The 19946-nt window shown below is 43.5% G+C and overlaps 1 protein-coding gene across 4 annotated transcripts in view; it reads left to right on the top strand.

The window, feature by feature from the left end:
- mier2 (mesoderm induction early response 1, family member 2) overlaps positions 1-19946 on the top strand; it is a 114221-nt gene that overhangs the window by 37786 nt on the left and 56489 nt on the right. For all 4 annotated transcript variants that reach the window (XM_084310077.1, XM_084310078.1, XM_084310076.1 and 1 more), the window contains exon 4: positions 9490-9607. In XM_084310077.1, the coding sequence (XP_084166203.1) occupies positions 9490-9607 (118 nt within the window). The remainder of the gene's footprint in view (positions 1-9489; positions 9608-19946) is intronic.

Below are 19946 nucleotides of genomic sequence, written 5' to 3'. Positions count from 1 at the left end.
CCACTCCGGCAGTCAAAGAGCTGACATACAAATAAAAAAAGGTCTACATTAAACACGAATGACACAGCGGTCACTATTTCAAAGGGAGTTTATTTACTTTGTGACACAATAGCCAAACAAATGCACTAGCCATCAATATCTTATGCCAAATGATTAGGGCCTAAAATAACTATTTATCAATTAACAAATCCGAGTCCTCGTCTGCAACTTCAGAGTCCGAATGCAGTCAATGCTTGAGTCCGAGTCATCAGTGCTCAAGTCCAAGTCGAGTCACGAGTCCTGAAAATCAGTCCAGGACTGACTCGAGTCAGAGTCCTGGACTCGAGTACTACAACACTGCCTGTAGCAACAAGGTTTTGACAGTCCACTCGGACACTTAAGCACGTAAAGTCCACCATTGCAGTCATTGATTAAATTTTTTGTAATTGCAGACTGAGTGGAAATATTCACGTAGAAATGTCTACAAGTCAAATGAACTGTAACTCATAACGTTGCATGGATGTCGGAAGGAAGCTAGAGAGGATGTTCATTGCTTAGCAACGAGGAACTATTTTTCCTTGGCAGAGGACTCAAATTATTTACTTTGAGACAATTAAAGTTATAATTTGAGGGGAGAACTCAACTTAAACGTTCTTAGTGTACGTACTACCAGGAAAAGACACTGTATTTCCATATGTGGAGTGAAACTGTGGAACAGTCTGAATGTTGTGCTAAAGCAATGTCCAAACATGAGATAATTCAAACTGAATTATAAAGAAATAATTTTCACAAGATACAGGGATGAGGAAGGGATTTGACATTCACGGTTATTTACATTTTTATTTTATTTCTTTCATATTTTACATATATATTTTTTCTTATGTTTTGCATATATATATTTGTTTTGTAAGGTTTTAAATTAGTACATTCATTTTGAGTAGTGGAAAATGGGTAGGATTAAATAAGTGTATACTTCTTCCTACTCCTTTTCGAACATTGAGTTATGTTCTCTTTGTTATTATTATTGTGCTGTCCTCCCAATGGTGTTTTCTAACCAAAGATAGACGGCCAGCTAAACTCCAATTATAAACAACACGAGACTCAGGATGTAGCTTTCTTGCTTACTTGTTTTAATGTAAGTCTTGTGGTAGAACATGTTGATCATATAGGATGGAGTAAAACTGAAACAGAATGATGTGCATAGAGTTACTAGTGCACATAGAAAGTATAGACATACAGTACGTTTACTAAATGATTATATGTAAACCCGGAATTAAAAAACCTGTTCATACTGTAAGGAATGTAGCTATATACTGCTGAGGCATGCTGTACTAAACATTCCACGTATTATGAGCACCTACTGTATCGGCCATTAGCATGTATTATCAGTAATAGAATACGAACATAACGTCCCATCGACAACAAATATGCTTCGTAACTGAAAGATAACCTTGCAAACAATAAAGATTACTTGCAGACAATGCTTACAAAGGGGCAAATCAAAGGATTACAACAGATAAAAACGGCATGCTGTTCAAAATGAGATCTCTCTTCTAACTGAAGCCTGCAGGTTCTATTTCCTGTTTTTTTTTTTTTTTTTTTTTATCTTTTCCCCCCTCCTTTTTCCTCCATTTTTCTCCCATCCCAATGTTAGTTGTTATGCCAATTCCCAATCCCCTTCCTGGTCGCTGCGCACCTACCCCCTACACAGTCTGTCTGGGAGAGTGGAGGCTATCACATGCTTCCTCCGACACATGTGTAGCCAATCAACCGCTTCTTTTCACCTGGCAGCGCAGACTCTCACTGAGAGGGTGTAACGTGTGGAAGGATCACACTACACCCCTTAGATCTTTTCCTCGCTGAGCAGGCGCCCCGACCGAACTGTAGGAGTCGCTGTTTACAACGACCAGGACCCACCCACCAGCTTTCCCACCCCTAACACTGCCAATTGTGTTAGTATGAACGACCAGCCAAGCTGGTAGCAACGCCGAGAGCTGGGCTCGAACCCAGCGTTTCCTGCGTTGGTGGCGAGTGCCTTGCCCACTACACCACCTAGCCGCCCAGTCTATTTCCTGTTTATACATGTGGTCCTATTTCCTGTTTATACCGAATTCAACCAACAGGTGGTGTTAAAGTAAACCAAACCATTAAACTACTGCCTGGAGGCAGAACACTCCCCGCCTGGTGTCTGTGATGCCACTATTAAACGTGTACACTATAGTACACATTAACTTAACCTTCAGTCCTCCTTAGGCAAAAGAAGAACGATTTCTGAGACGGGTCTCAGGACTGTCTTTGAACTTCCTTGAGTTGTGGTCTTTACTTCAACCTTACGCACCCTTCCATCCTGGCTTGGGAGGGTGGAAGTGGAAGGTGGAAATTACCAGTGACACAGGCCACTCGTTCCTTGCAGCTTGGCTGTCTTTCAACGGCACGACATCACCTTCCTGTAAGTTGCGGTGATCTTCGACCCACTTGCGACGACTCTGCAGTGTCGGGAGGTACTCATGTCTCCAGTGGGTCCAGAATGTGCTGGCAAGGGCTTGCACCTGTCTCCATTGGCTTCGGTGGAGGTCCTTGTCTGAGAAATCTCCAGGTTTCCTGTCGAGGTAAGGCGATTGAGTGCCTGCTTGCGGTTGTTTGGGAGTCGTCTTCGTGGCATCTTGAAGGGTAGTGGGGCAACCCAGCTGTTCCTCTCATCCCTATACATCTCTGAGTCCATAATATTTAAAATCACGGTATCTTCTATGGATAAGGCAAGCCTGTTGTCATTAGCAGTTGTTTGGAACACACTGCGACCCAGGTTATCCTCTGTAACTCTCTCCGAGTTGGATTTGTGTGCACTGATCAGGCCGTTCTGTTGCTCCCCGCCATGCCGCGTTCTCTCTTTCAGGTCTGTGAAGTTGTTGCAGGGTGTGAAGTAGGAAGGGTGTCCTGAAGCAGGGGAGGGGGAGTGTCCTGAGACGGCAGGGGCGTGTCTGGAGACAGCAGGGGAGTGTCCTGAGACGGCAGGGGCGTGTCTGGAGACAGCAGGGGAGTGTCCGGAGACAGCAGGGGAGTGTCCGGAGACAGCAGGGGAGTGTCCTGAGACGGCAGGGGCGTGTCTGGAGACAGCAGGGGAGTGTCCTGAGACGGCAGGGGCGTGTCTGGAGACAGCAGGGGAGTGTCCGGAGACAGCAGGGGAGTGTCCGGAGACAGCAGGGGAGTGTCCGGAGACAGCAGGGGAGTGTCCGGAGACAGCAGGGGTGTGTCCTGAGACAGCAGGGGAGTGTCCGGAGACAGCAGGGGAGTGTCCGGAGACAGCAGGGGTGTGTCCTGAGACAGCAGGGGTGTGTCCTGAGACAGCGGGGATGTGTCCTGAGACGGCAGGGATGTGTCCTGAGACAGCAGGGATGTGTCCTGAGACAGCAGGGATGTGTCCTGAGACGGCAGGGGTGTGTCCTGAGACAGCAGGGGTGTGTCCTGAGACAGCAGGGGTGTGTCCTGAGACAGCGGGGATGTGTCCTGAGACGGCAGGGGTGTGTCCTGAGACGGCAGGGGTGTGTCCTGAGACAGCAGGGGTGTGTCCTGAGACAGCAGGGATGTGTCCTGAGACAGCAGGGGTGTGTCCTGAGACGGCAGGGGTGTGTCCTGAGACAGCAGGGATGTGTCCTGAGACAGCAGGGGTGTGTCCTGAGACGGCAGGGGTGTGTCCTGAGACAGCAGGGATGTGTCCTGAGACAGCAGGGATGTGTCCTGAGACGGCAGGGGCGTGTCTGGAGACAGCAGGGGAGTGTCCTGAGACGGCAGGGGCGTGTCTGGAGACAGCAGGGGAGTGTCCTGAGACGGCAGGGGCGTGTCTGGAGACAGCAGGGGAGTGTCCGGAGACAGCAGGGGAGTGTCCGGAGACAGCAAGGGCGTGTCCGGAGACAGCAGGGGCGTGTCCTGAAACAGCAGGGGTGTGTCCTGAGACAGCAGGGATGTGTCCTGAGACAGCAGGGATGTGTCCTGAGACAGCAGGGATGTGTCCTGAGACAGCAGGGGTGTGTCCTGAGACGGCAGGGGTGTGTCCTGAGACAGCAGGGGTGTGTCCTGAGACGGCAGGGATGTGTCCTGAGACGGCAGGGATGTGTCCTGAGACAGCAGGGGAGTGTCCGGAGACAGCAAGGGCGTGTCCGGAGACAGCAGGGGCGTGTCCTGAGACAGCAGGGGTGTGTCCTGAGACAGCAGGGATGTGTCCTGAGACAGCAGGGATGTGTCCTGAGACAGCAGGGATGTGTCCTGAGACAGCAGGGATGTGTCCTGAGACAGCAGGGGAGTTAGGTTGCAATGTTGCAATGCCCATGTGCAGTTCCCCATTCGATTAGACTGCCATCAGGTCGAATAGGCAAAGGGGCAGGGACATCATGACGCAAGGTTTTATGTAACTCATTCTGTTGTTTTACATAGGCACTGGTGCGGTCGTCAATGTCTCTCCTTAACACTTTGAGTGCCAGCGACGCTTTATGTCGTTAGTTCATGCCGACCGTTGAATGCCAGCAACGCTATATAGCGTTTGTTTGTCATTTTTTTTAACTTTATTAGCGATTTGAATTCATATTTCATCAATCGAGCCTCACGCTAGTGCAGCAACCTCTCTGTGAGCTCCATTGGGAAAATACCGCCCCCTATCGTCTCTCCCTGTGTAACTGCACCCCATTGGATTAGACTGACGGGGGGGGGGGGGGGGGTCCAGTTTCCTCATTTTACTTTTCCGGCAAGCCATCTGAAGAGATCGAAGTGATTGCCGAGCCGGAAAACAGCGTGGAATACATATTTACAGTACCCAGCGCTGAATCAATAAACGCGATCGATATTTGGAATGGCAATCAGGAATTGGAATAATCTTTTTGGAGAACATCTGATCTGAGGTAAGGAATCTATTTTACCAGTCTTAGGATAATCGGATCTGTTTTCACAGAGATATCAGCGTTTGCCCTATATGTGTGTGTGTGTGTGTGTGTGCGCGCTGATCAGAAAATTAGAGAATAGATTTTTCAGCTTGCTTCTCTAGCGTGCATAAGTACACATACTATCGATAATCTAGCGTTTATTTGAAAACTATTCATAAATAGGCTGAAAAATTACATTTTTTTTGTATTCCAGAATATTCCAGTAAATGCCGTTTATCATGGAATCTTTATATTTTCCTGAAACTTTCACGAAAACGAGGGCTTTTCAAAATGCTATAAAACGGAAATGAACCGATTAAAAAAAAAACAATCCATTTTGACAATGTTGACTGCAAACAAGTCATTGATAAGCGACGGGCAGATTAGACACAGCCATAATTTAAGACATAGATTATGCCTTCACAACGCTATCATTGAAGTGGGTGCTGGCATTCAACAATGTTTTACCATGTTAACCAGTGGCATCCAAAGTGTTAAAGGATAACTCCACTATTTTGGGAAATTAGCTTATTTAACATCTTCCCTGGAGTTAGACAAGAAGATACATACCTTTTTTGTCTCTGTGCGTGCATTTTAGCTTTGGGAATAGATGCTCCGTTAGCATAGCTTAGCTTCATCACTGGAAGTGAGGCAGGACAGTAGCCTTACAGTGCCTTACAGTGTATTGCAAGGTCTGACATTGACCACACTTGATATGCATGACCTTGGTGGGCTCTAGGTCAACTCCTGAAAAGGGGGTCAATGTCAGACCTTGCAATCAAAAGTTAGGGGCGCACTGAAATTATGGCAAGGGTTATTAGCCCCCTAACTTTTGATTGCAAGGTCTGACATTGACCCCCTTTTCAGGAGTTGACCTAGAGCCCACCAAGGTCATGCATATCAAGTTTGGTCAATGTCGGACCTTGCAATACACTGTAAGGCACTGTAAGGCTACTGTCCTGCCTCACTTCCAGTGATGAAGCTAAGCTATGCTAACGGAGCATCTATTCCCAAAGCTAAAATGCACGCACAGAGACAAAAAAGGTATGCATCTTCTTGTCTAACTCCAGGGAAGATGTTAAATAAGCTAATTTCCCAAAATAGTGGAGTTATCCTTTAAGGACGTCTTCCTGCCTTTGCTTAGCGGTGTTATAACCTGCTGTTCGGCTGCCTCCAATACCTCTGTCTGTGCTATGGCGGCGACTGTCTCTCTTTGGAGAGCCAAAGCTTCAGCGTCCAGTCTCGCCTGGGCATCCTCCATTCTTTGTCTCGCTTCCCTCTTGGCCAGCTCATATTTTAATTTAGCCTCTTCCACTGCGAATGATGCACGTACACGTGCTGCGCTGCCTCTGCCCTTGCACAGGCCCTTGTGGTGTAGGCTGAATATGTAGGTGTGCCGTCGCTGCTTGCGCTGACTTGAGAGGTTCTGCCATTCTCTTTGGCAGGGTCCATCATGCTGTTTTACATGCTGAGATTGATCTGTTGAAGGATGGCGTTGCACCAGCTGCTCATTGTCTTTTTACTGTGCTGTCCTCCCAATGGTGTTTTCTAACCAAAGATAGACGGCCAGCTAAACTCCAATTATAAACAACACGAGACTCAGGATGTAGCTTTCTTGCTTCCTTGTTTTAATGTAAGTCTTGTAGTAGAACATGTTGATCATATAGGATGGAGTAAAACTGAAACAGAATGATGTGCATAGTTACTAGTGCACATAGAAAGTATAGACATACAGTACGTTTACTAAATGATTATATGTAAACCCGGAATTAAGAAACCTGTTCATACTGTAAGGAATGTAGCTATATACTGCTGAGGCATGCTGTACTAAACATTCCACGTATTATGAGCACCTACTGTATCGGCCATTAGCATGTATTATCAGTAATAGAATACGAACATAACGTCCCATCGACAACAAATATGCTTCGTAACTGAAAGATAACCTTGCAAACAATAAAGATTACTTGCAGACAATGCTTACGAAGGGGCAAATCAAAGGATTACAACAGATAAAAACGGCATGTTGTTCAAAATAAGATCTCTTTCTAACTGAAGCCTGCAGGTTCTATTTCCTGTTTATACATGTGGTCCTATTTCCTGTTTATACCGAATTCAACCAACAGGTGGTGTTAAAGTAAACCAAACCATTAAACTACTGCCTGGAGGCAGAACAATTATAATTTTTTTGATCCACTTTTTCTCCTCTCTTTCTATTTTTCTCCCATCCCAATTTCGCTGTGCCAATTCTCCCCTCCCCTGTCTTGAACGTTGCTCGCATATGCCCCCCACTGGCCGGTTGTAGGGAGGATAGAAGCCTTGCATCACGCGTTCCCTCCGATACTCGAGGAGGCAGCCTGTCACATCTTTTCACCTTTGAGCGCGGACTCTCATTGGCGAGGTGTAACGTGTGGGAGGCTCACACTACCCCTGCCATTTCCTGGCTCTGCTGTGCAGGTGTCCCCCAACCGACCTGTAGGAGTCGCTGTCCACAACGTCCAGATTACCACCCATCGACTTCCACCCGCTAACTCTGCCAATTGAGTTAGTATGACGGCCGGCCCAAGCCGGAGGCAATGCCGACAGCCGGATTCGAACCCGGTGTCTCTTGCGTTGGTGACGAGTGCAATGTCCGCTGCGCCACCCAGCCGGTCTTTGTTATTATTATTAAAAAAAATGTATTTCATTGCTAGAGATCAATGATTTGTTTTTGTTTTATATTGTTTGTATTACATGTTCGAAATGAAGATTTCAAATCAAATTATTAGGGATGCTCGATATTGGCTTTTTTACCGATACCGATATACCGATATTGTCCAACTCTTAACTCTTTCAGTGCCACGCCTGGTTTTCCGTTTTACCGCTTGAATGCCACCATCGGCGCCAATGTTAACGTTAATATCGCCTAATCTATGTTTTAAATTATGGCTATGTGTCTAATCTGCCCATCGCATTATCAAAGACTATTTTCCAGTCAGTGCTGTGAAGGCAGATTGTTTTTTTATCGCGTCGTTGCCGTTTCAGACCAGTTAGAAAAGCCCCCGTTTTGATATAAAAAACAGCTCATTCTGGAGCATTCTATGAAAATCGTCTTTTAGTGGAATATTCCACAACGTTGATATTCGTCTGCCTTTTTATGAATCGTTTTCAAATAAACGCTAGATGATCAATATTATACGTGCACGCACGCACATTACGGCCGCGCGCGGATAATCGCCTCGTTGATTTCCTCTCAGACTTTTACAGTGAAACCGAAAGAAGACATTTCACAAAACAGCTTATAACTTCATCAAACTTACTCTGATTATCCTACCACTGATAACATAGAGTCCTTACCTGACATCAGATGGTATCCAACTGGTATATTCCAATTCCTGATCACCATTCGAAAAAATCGATACGTGTATGGATCCAACGCGATACAGTAGAACTCCATGATCCGCGGGGATCTGAGGCTCCAGAATGAACTCTAGTAACCCCGGCTGGATCAGTGAACTGGAAAATGTGGAGTACCGGATTTTTTTCCCCATTCATTTTCATTGAGTCCATTCCAAAATCACTTATATCATCTGGGAGACGACAGGGGGCGCTTTTTTCCACAGTGATCGTCGGCGCCCCTCGGCTATACTCGGGTAGGCTCGGGTGATGCAATAATTTTTCAGATTGCAAAAAAAAAATAAAAATCCGAGAAATCTCGTGAGTGGCTAGCAACCACCTATAAAAAAACACGAGAAATCTCGTGAGTGGCACTGAAAGAGTTAATTTCCGATACCGATATCAACCGATACCGATATATGCAGGGTTCCCCCCCCCCCCCCTAAAAAACTGAATAATTTCAGGTAATTAACATTACATATCTCTTGTCATGTAATTAACACAACATTATGCATACTTTGACAATAAATAAAATAATAATTTGTTCTTACTTGCTTGCCTGGGTAAATAAAGGTTAAATAAATGTAAAAAAAAGAATAAAAAAAAAAGAATTACATTTTTTTTTAAACGAATACAGATATTTTCCGATATCAAATTTTTATGCCAATATCGGCCGATAATATCGGACATCCCTAAAAATTATGTATACAGCCTGATTCCTAAGACTGCAGCACACAGGTGCAAATAACCACAGCATTGTACTCCCTCTCACATTATTGCCTCCTAGGCCTGTTCTGTGTGTTGTAGTGACTTGTTATTCATGTAGAAGCAAACCAAAGCCTTTTTCCACCAGCAGGTTGTTCTTACCTTAAAGGACCCAGGTGGAACTGTGCTATTTCTAATCTTATACTCTAGTCTATTTTAAGAGCTTCTATTTTTCTCAGATTACGTTGTTTCAGTCCTGGGGCTCTCGGGCTACAGGTATGAGAACTCTTGGGTCCAATCGGACCCGGGGTCTGGTGGTTCGTAGGTCTGTGTCTGTCGGGGTCCCATGTTTTAGTAGTTGGATATGTGTTGGGTCCAAGTAACCTTTTGGATGTGAAGATTCCCCGTCTTTATTAACAGTATACCTTTTGGAAAAATATGTACATTATTGGAAGTTGATTTCCCATCGAAGCATGATTCTATTGTAATCCATTGTATTCTATTGTTTCTTCTGCATCAGGATCAGATAACCAAGGATCTGTTTCCTGGGGAGGAGGAGGAGGAGGAGGAATCATCAGCTGACGACCTCACGCCCTCCGTCACCTCAAACACCTCCGACCTGTTCAGACGCCTGCCAGGTAACACACACACACACACACACACACACACACACACACACACACACACACACACACACACACACACACACACACACACACACACACAATACCTGCTCTCCCTCTCTGCCTTGTGTTTTCTCTTGTTTCTCTCTCCACACTCTGATACACCATGATACACTCTGATACACTCTGATACACTATAATAATAATAATAATAATAATAATAATAATAATAATAATAATAATAATAATAATAATAATAATAATAATAATAATAATATACTTTATTTGTATAGCACTTTTCATACAGAAGTTGCAGTTCAAAGTGCTTCACAACATTAAAAAATATAGGCATAAGCGAGCATGAGCAAGGTAAGGTAAATCACAGTGTTTCACATTAGGACCTAGTATCCCAATAGGTTCTCTGTTTACAGTTTCATTCAGTACAAAAATAGTTTTAAATGATTCGGTTTAGAAATAAACTAAGAATTATAAAATGGAACAGACATACAACAGGGTATTTAACATAGAACAGTGATTAAATAGTTCAATTTTGGATTACAACAGAGCAGTGCTCTTCAATATCCAAGGGGCTTTCACAATTATTACATTTGGTAGTAATAATGGCACACAGTCTTAAATTCATCAGCAGGGCCGGGGGTGAGGGGGGTGGGGGCGAGTGCAACGCGCATAGGAGGAACGCTATGTTCTGTTCTTATCTCTCGACTCCCCGACGTGACCTTGTGAGTTCTAAAGGCTCCAGCACACTTGAGAGTGGGGGGGGGGGGGGGGGGGGTGCATCGGGCAGCGTCGGATTGATGGTGCATCGGGCAGCGTCGGATTGATGGGCAGCAAGTCTCTTTACAAGTTCCAAGTGGAGGGCTTCCAGTCTGTCCATAGCTATCTCCATACGGTTATCGTGTTTCCGAATTAATTTTGTACAGATCCAGATACCGATAGCGATTGCTAGTTGGTCCATATTGTAGTTTGAGTAGGGAGTCAAGTCCGTTGAAGAAGGTAGAATCGACACGTCTAAACCGGTTATAGGGAGGCAGTGAGGGCTGGTGATAGGACGACCTCGACAGTCTGGGGAGTGGAGATGTGAGTTGTCTCGGCAGAGAGGAGGGAGGAGATAGCGAGATAAAATTTGCATAGAATCGACACATGAATTTGATAGGAATTTTCATTGAAATGCCTGAGCAAAGAAGTAGGTTTTAAGCTGTCTTTTGAAGATATCTAGTGAGTTTGCTTCTCTGATGTTTTGGGGTAGTTTATTCCATAGTTTTGGGGCATAGTTGATAAAGGCTGCATTACCGATCCTTTTTTGACTGTTTCTGGGAGCCTCTAGTAGTCCAGCAGTTGATGATCGCAGTGTTCTTGCTGGCCTGTAATTTATTAGAGTGTTGGTGATGTAGCTAGGTCCCTGTCCATTTAGAGCTTTGTAGGTAAGGAGAAGGACCTTAAAGTCAATTCTAAATGTTACAGGAAGCCAGTGTAAAGTAGCTAAGACTGGGCTAATGTGCTCTCTCCTTTTGGTTCTAGTTAGCAGTCGGGCTGCAGAGTTTTGGATAAGCTGAAGCCCCCCTGTGGTTTTCTTAGGGAGACCCGTGAAAAGTGCATTACAGTAGTCTAACCGGCTAGATATGAATGCATGAATTAGCTTCTCAGCATCGTTTTGATTAATAAATGGTCATACTTTTGCTATATTTCTGAGATGGAAGAACGATGTTTTTGTCACTTTGTTAATATGAGAATTGAAGTTCAGTTCTGAATCTATGATAACCCCGAGACTATTGACCTCAGATTTGATCCAAGGGGTTAGTCCTCCCAGGTTCTTTATTAAGGTTTATTTTTTTGTTTTGGGGCCGATAATTAGAATTCCAGTTTTGTTCTCGTTTAGTTTCAGGAAGTTCTTACTCATCCATTTATTTATTGCCAGTAAGCAGTCTGTATTGGAGTTAATCGCTGTATCATTTGGTTCAGCAGATATGTACAATTGTGTATCATCCGCATTGCTATGGAAACCTACATTATGTTCTCTGATGATATCACCCAGCGGTAACATGTAAAGGGAGAAGAGTAAAGGACCTAAGCAACTCCCTTGTGCAATTCCATAGTTGTTGTCATATATCTCAGACATGTGGTCTCCTAGTTTAACATAGAATTTCCTCCCTCTGATGTATGTTTTAAACCAGCTTAGTACATGGTCTGAGAAACCGACAAGGTTTTCAAGACGATCAATTAAAATATCGTGATCAATTGTATCAAATGCTGCACTGAGATCTAACAGGATAAGGATAGAGATCTTACTCTCGTCAGAGTTTAGCCTGAGGTCACTGATTATTTTGGTGAGGGCAGTTTCAGTGCTATGGTATTTTCTGAATCCCGATTGAAATTCTTCTAAGATGTTGTTTTCTTCAAGAAAGGAATTAATTTGAACTGAAACTATCTTTTCGAGTAGTTTACTAAGTCAAGTCAAGTCAAGAGTTTTAATTGTCACGGCATACAGGTATACAATGAAATGCGGGTGGTCTTGCCCGCGACGATGTGCAATACAGTGGTACAACATATAATAGAATCCAATAAAAATACAGTGGTACAACATATAATAGAATCCAATAAAAACAACAGTGCAATAAACAGGTAACATGGAGTGACATCTCGGTATCTGTACATAGTATTTACAGAGCATATAGGACATGCTAGGTAGCTTTAGTAGTGCAATACACTGTTCCTGTTGTTATACTAATTTAAAGTGGCCTTTCCTCTTGGCCATAAGTGTGTGTGTGTGCGGCATGAGTGTTAAAGTGGCTGCTAGTGTGTGAGCGTGCTCAGCGTGCGTGTTGTGTGTGTGCTTGTGTGTGCTTGTGTGTGGATAGTTCCGTTTCTGTGGCTCTCAATGTTCATTGTTCAAGGCTCTGATGGCCTGGGGGAAGAAGCTGAGCCTAAGCCTCTCCGTCCTAGTAGCTGGGGTTCGCAGGCTTCTGCCTGACCTCAGCAGCTGGAACAGGCTGTTATTGGGGTGGTGGGGGTCTTTCATTATTCTGCAGGCTCTGGATTTGCACCTCTTGTTGTATAGAACCTGCAGGGTAGGTAGCGCAATACCCGTGGTACGCTCGGCTGAGCGCACCACTCTCTGTAGGGCCTTCTTGTCCTGTGCCGTGCTGTTTCCATACCAGGCAGTGATGTTTCCGGTCAAGATGCTCTCTACAGCTCCTGAGTAGAAGGACTGGAGTATCTTCCCCGATACTCTGAACTTCCTTAACTGTCTCAGGTGGTAGAGGCGCTGCTTCGCTTTCTTTACTACTGTGTCTATGTGTGTTGACCATGTCAGATCCTCTGAGATGTGGACCCCCAGGTACTTGAAGCTGAATGGTAGGTTCGATATTGGACGATAATTTGCCATTACATTACTATCCAAGTTAGGTTTTTTTAGTAGTGGCTTTACAACTGCTGTTTTAAAGGCATCTGGGAAAGTACCGGTTCTAAGGGAGGTGTTTAGGATATCTAGCACAGGGCTTGCCTTGAGATACTATTAAACACCCGTTTGAAGAAGGCTGTTGGTATAGGGTTGATGTCTGAGGTGGATGAGTTGCATTCTGAGACAGTTTTGGAGAGTACGTCTAATGTGATGGATGTGAATCTTCTCATGGTTACATTGCACGGTTTGCTGTAATCAATTTTATTTCCATCATGAGTAATGCTGGCCCTGATCAAGGTTATTTTGTTATTAAAGAATAGTGCATGTTCTTCACACTTAACCGGTGATGACTGAGGAGGTGTAGGGGCAATGTTTAGTAGTAGATTAATAGTGGAAAAAGGGATTCTAGAGTTTCCAGCGTTTTCTGTAATGATTTTAGAGAAGTAGTCTTTCCTTGGTTGATTGGATGGTTTTGTTGTAGGCAGTTAAAGCATCTTTGTATATATCACAGCAGATGGTGGTTTTTGTTTTTCTCCATTTTCGCTCTGCCGCACGGCATTTCCTTTTTTCTTTGTTGACCGCATTTTAGTTCAACCAGGGCGAGGCTCTGGTTTTCTTCTTTTTCGTTTTTAGTGGGGCGACAGAGTTTAATACAGATGACAGTGCATCGTTGAGATTTTCTACCATTTTATTTAAAGAGCTGTCATGATTATGTGGTTCATGTAGTCTGATAAGATTAATGAACTTTGATTCAGCCTTGTCATTTAGGAGCCTTTTTTGAACTGTGATTTATTTTTTTGTTTTAGAAAGGGTTATTTGTGTATCAAAGAATATACAGTGATGGTCGGAGTGAGGTAATTCAGTTATTGAGAAATGTTTTATGCTTAGCCCAGTTGTTGTTATGACTAGGTCTACTGTATTTCCAAGCCTGTGAGTTGCATTTGTTATATGCTGTGTTAGATCAAAGCTATCCAGCAGATTTCTGAGTTCTATGGTTCGGGAGTCTGTTTTCTTATTAAAGTGGATGTTCAGGTCTCCATTTAGGATCACCTTATCATATCCGGTAACACATAAGGCCTAACAAAAATAATTGTTGGTTTCAGGTTGCCGACCGACCCTGCCGATTTAGGTGCGACCAGATATATTTTATGAGTTTTTAAAAAAAAGTATAAAAAAAATTTAAAAAAATCAGATTTTTTTTTTTTTTTTTTTTTTTAAGAATAAAGTTTCATAGAAATCTTAGTCAAACATTTAGTATTATGGATATTAAACATGCTGGCAGAGTACATGCATCCATGTTGTTGTGAACATTTTAATTAAATAAAGAAATTCCCTATCCATAGTCGCCGTGGGAAAGAATAAAATAAAAAAATAAAATAAAATAAATTCCCTACCTACCCATGGCCAAACTGACAACCAACCTGAAACCAACTATTAATTTTGTTAGGCCTAATGAAATCAGTTCAGAGAGTTCCTGTATAAATATTGGTGAGTGTCTAGGCGGGCGATATATTGTGACGATAATGGTTGATTCTGTTTTGAGTTCAATGGCAAGATATTCCATTGACATGAACTCACCTAGTTCTGTGATTCTAAACAAGAGCTTTGAGGAGAAAATTACAGCAACACCTCCTCCTCTTCTGTTTTTTCTCGGTATTTGATGAAAACTATAGTCTGGTGGGCAAGCCTCTATCATTATTGATGTAGCTGTGTCATTATTGAGCCATGTCTCCACTAAGCAGATGCAGTCTAAGTTATTTTCTTTAATCAGATCATTTACAATTTTTTTTTGTTATTCAGCGATCTGACATTTAGGAGGGCTAATTTTATTTGTTGGGCTTCTTGAGAGGGGATCTGCTTTGGTTTGATCTTGATGGCCTTGAGGTTAATAGCAGGTGTGCGCATTGATTGTGTATAGTTTTTACCATGCCATTGGCTGGTTATGATTACCGGTATGTTTTGAGAGATGGCATGGTGGTTGTACTATACTGTACTGTACTCTAGTGCAGGATGGGTTGATTTGATTAGCTCTTTCGGGGACATTTGATCAGACAAGATGGCCTTGTGTGATATGGGGGGGGGGAGCCTATTGCTTATTAACAGCGGAGCAGTGCTGCCGTTGCTTCCGCGTTTTCCCTGATTGGCTGCGACACGCCCCGCGGCAGGCGCGGCAACCGCAGAGCGGAGCGCGGAGCGGCAGAGCTTGCGGCATTATGTAGCCCTAATCCGCCATGATTTTCATTCGAAGCTCAGCTCACCTGGCAGCGCAGCGGTCCTGCGGTCCGTTGTTGACAAGTTCGAAACCATCAAATTTTTTGCATTGTTTCGGAGTTGGTTAAGGTTAGAACCAGGGTTTCCGTTAGAATTTTTTTTTGCAGGTCTGAGTGTCCGGTAGATTTCAATCTACCGGACAAATGGGATAAATTCCGGTCAGAGTTTATTGAGCTTAAAAACAATTGATAGGCCTATATAAAGAATGACATCATCAAGGCATTTATAATATTTTAACTTAAAACTAGACTACTTTTGCGTATATACAGTCATTAATATATTCCAAATAAAATAAGTCCCTCGAGACTGCGTGCTGCTGCCGACTTGAGGTGTCGGTGGGCAGTCTGCCCGACCTTAATAAACAGCAGTCTGTTATAATCACATTTTTATGAGCTAACGAATTCCGTTATATTGGACATTTGTATTAATTATATCAAGCGAAGAACTGAGAAATTTGGCAGAGAGACGGCAACATTATCGTGGGTTTGCGCCGTGATGTATATCTCCACCTCCCAACGACTTGGTGCTGCTGCTCATAATGTCCGGTGAAAATAATTCCCTCTAAGCACAATTTGATTATTTGAATTGTATTAAAATAGGCTAAAATTAAATAGCCTATGCGATGAACGAAACAATCATTACATTTGTCGTTGCTTCACCAAGCAGCCGGTCAATGACATCCTGTGTCAGCGAGCTGGCAGCTGATTTACGTGAAGCATGGAGCAGGAGCAGACAGAGCAGAGCAGCGGTGTCAGCAGCGCCCCCACCCAACAGCTGAATTGCCAATGGCTGAATTGGAGTACTGCACCCTGCCAAGCCATGCTTCACGTAAATATATCAGCTGCCAGCTCGCTGACACAGGATGTCATTGACCGGCTGCTTGGTGAAGCAACGACAAATGTAATGATTGTTTCGTTCATCGCATAGGCTATTTAATTTTAGCCTATTTTAATACAATTCAAATAATCTAATTGTGTTTAGAGGGAATTATTTTCACCGGACATTATGACCGGAGAGATTAGATATGTCGGACTTCACCAGATTTTGCCGGTCAAATACCGGTAATTACCGGCTAACGGAAACGCTGGTTAGAACGGTTAAGTTTAGGCGCTGTTAAGGAGCTGGTTAAGGTTAGAGTTTGTCTTAGAGAATGGAAATATTCTTTCTATGGTTAAGGTTAAGGTTAGGCATGGTTAAGGTTAAGGTTAAGGTTAGGCATTGTTTCGGAGTTGGTTAAGGTTAGAACGGTTAAGTTTAGGCGCTGTTAAGGAGCTGGTTAAGGTTAGCGTTTGTCTTAGAGAATGGCAATAGACAGCCTATTTCCGCACTGCCGCTCTCTCGCGCTGCCGCGGTCACATGGTCAAATTGTCACATTCTTGCACTCCTCCGCTGTTAGAAAGCAACACGCGGGGGGGAAGGGGAGGACGCCTTGTGCTGCTGCTGCACCTCGTGGCGAGATTGTGTCCTTTGTGATTATCTCTCATACTGGTATGAGTTTGATGTCCTTGGAGGCCACTAAGGCATGACGTATGTTTGCTGCAAGAAGCCTCGATCCTAAGCGATTTGGGAAGAAGCCATTTCTTTGAAAGCGTTCTGGATTATTCCAGAAAACATTGAAATTGTCAATGAATTTCAGGCCGTGTATAAGACAGGCAGACCCTAACCATGAATACAAATGTGGGAGTCGACTAAAGGCTTCTTGTCCTCTGCGAAAGCATGCAATTGGTCCACTGATGGACACATCAGTGTCCATGTACACAGACTGATGTTTGTGTAGTGTGTTCATTAAACATGTGAAATCCTCTTTCAATGTCTCTGTGCCTGTTTTCTTTCGCAGGATGTCAAACGATCCAGAGTGAATGACAATTTTTGTTATGCCCGGTCTGATGAGTGTTGGAAGTATTTCGGACAGTTCTTTCACAGATGTGTTTTCTAGACATATATTTTCTGTGTTTGCCATTTCCACATACCTTGTTGTGGAATCTCCAATCAGTATGCAGTCTGTTTTCTGTGTGAGGTAAGCATTTTTCTTTCCAACAGTTCTGGGGCCGTTTGTTTTTGGATTAGGCCTAGTCTGCCGGTTCTTACCACAGTCCTGTGGCCTTGGTGAAATAGCCTCGCTAGCTGTACCACTAGCTTTCTCAATAGCCGTCATGTTAACGCTAGTCTCGTACCTTTGGCGTCGGCTACCGCAACGTTCCTGTAGCGCTCCTCGGCGCATGGTAGTCTCTTCGCTGTTAGCCGTTAGCTCAATCTGGGTCGTGTTTGCTAGCCGCGTCGCTCGTGGCTCTGTTTTCCTCGTCGTCTCGTCGTTAGCGTGTGCTCCGATGTGCCGGCTGTTAGCTTCGCTAGCATTAGCGTGAGCTCCGGCATGCCAGCTGTTGGCTTCGCTAGTGTTAGCGTGAGCTCCGGTATGCCTGCTATTAAGCTTGCTGTTTGCTTCGCTAGCGTCGTTAGCCACGCTTCTAAGTCTCTTTGCTTTTGGTGTTGATATGTGTGTTTCCGAGAGTAGGTTGAAACTATTTCCTGGCGGTACCGGGGGTGAGGTAATAGTCGTGTTCCTGGTTTGTTTATTTCTCTTTTTATCCTTGACGGTGGTCCACTGCTTTGGTTTAGCTCCTAGGTTGTGCCAAGGACCGTCTTTTGGGTGGTGCTGTTCTGTAGCTACTAGCCTAGGCCAGGTCTCAATCATGGTATCGTTGGCTATATTTGTAGTAGCTTCATGAATAGAGTCAAGGAGTCGCTCATCCTGTTGAATTTGGTACAGGGTAGAAACCCGAGCCTCCAGCTCTAAAATCCTCATCCTCAGGCAGTTAGTACATTCTGTAGGAGAGCCGAGTCCTGGCATCTTCCCTTAACTGAAGCTAAGCTAGGTACTTAGCTGGTGATGGTGAGCCTTGTTGTCTTTCACCCTGGGTCTTTATGAAGTATTCAAGTCAAGTCAAGTCAAGAGTTTTAATTGTCACGGCATACAGGTATACAATGAAATGCGGGTGGTCTTGCCCGCAACGATGTGCAATACAGTGGTACATATAATAGAATCAAAGAAGAAAACAACATTGTGCAGTAAACAGGTAACAGGTAACATGGAGTGACATCTCGGTATCTGTACATAGTTATTTACAGAGCATATGGGACATGCTAGTTAGCTTTGGTAGGGTATTCTCGCCTTTCATAAATATCCTTGCCTTCAGCAGTGCCCGACATAGTCCTTTGTGTTTAGCTGATAAGACGGAGACTTCTTCATCTCGCTGGTCCTCCCACGGAGAGATCTCGCTACTCGTCCTTTCGATACTATGATACACTCTGATACACTATGATACACTCTGATACACTATGATACACTCTGATACACTATGATACACTCTGATACACTCTGATACACTATGATACACTATGATACACTCTGATACACTATGATACACTCTGATACACTCTGATACACTCTGATACACTATGATACACTCTGATACACTCTGATACACTCTGATACACTATGATACACTCTGATACACTCTGATACACTATGATACACTATGATACACTATACACTCTGATACACTCTGATACACTATGATACACTATGATACACTCTGATACACTCTGATACACTCTGATACACTATGATACACTCTGATACACTATGATACACTCTGATACACTATGATACACTCTGATACACTCTGATACACTATGATACACTCTGATACACTCTGATACACTATGATACACTCTGATACACTATGATACACTCTGATACACTATGATACACTATGATACACTCTGATACAATATGATACACTGATACACTCTGATACACTCTGATACACTATGATACACTCTGATACACTATGATACACTCTGATACACTATGATACACTCTGATACACTATGATACACTCTGATACACTCTGATACACTATGATACACTCTGATACAATATGATACACTGATACACTCTGATACACTCTGATACACTCTGATACACTCTGATACACTCTGATACACTCTTCAGTGGTAGATCTTCAGTGGTAGATCTTCAGTATGTGATCTCAGTATGTGTATCCTTCCAGTGAGACATATTCACAACGGTTCTCTCACAAAGCTGTTGATTTGTAGGTTGTATTGCTGTTATGATGCGGGAGATGTCTCATGTGGCAGCCACGCGTGAATATTAAAGGCAACCAACTTGTGTTCAGCTTTTCTCTGATTTGCCACGACTAGGGATGCTCGATATTGATATTGGCTTTTTTTTTTTTTTTTTTTTATTTTTTTATTGTTGCAAAACAAAAATTATTAAAAGTCAGTACTCAACACATAATGCATAATGAAACTAACAGACAAGGTGGCAAAAATTACATGCAAGTACAGAAACAGAAAACAAAAAAAAGTCTATAATAATATTTTAACGTATATAGTGTATATCCAACGAAATTACCAATTATACAAATGCCTTATACAGGATATACCCCTAATACCTATTTTCTAAAACCCTACACACATATGCTCCAGCTCGAACCCCCCCCCCCCCTCCCGGACCCCTCCTTGGATAGTACCTCCATTATCCCTCACTCTAACCAGACACTACCATTATAAGCTAGCTTTTATTCTCTCCACCACTTCTAACCACATTGACATTTTGGATTCGTTGAGACCCAGAATTCT

The sequence above is a fragment of the Notolepis coatsorum genome (assembly GCF_963971535.1).
Source record: "Notolepis coatsorum genome assembly, chromosome: 3".
NCBI lineage: Eukaryota > Metazoa > Chordata > Actinopteri > Aulopiformes > Paralepididae > Notolepis > Notolepis coatsorum.
This window is presented reverse-complemented; position numbering and strand designations above follow the sequence as displayed.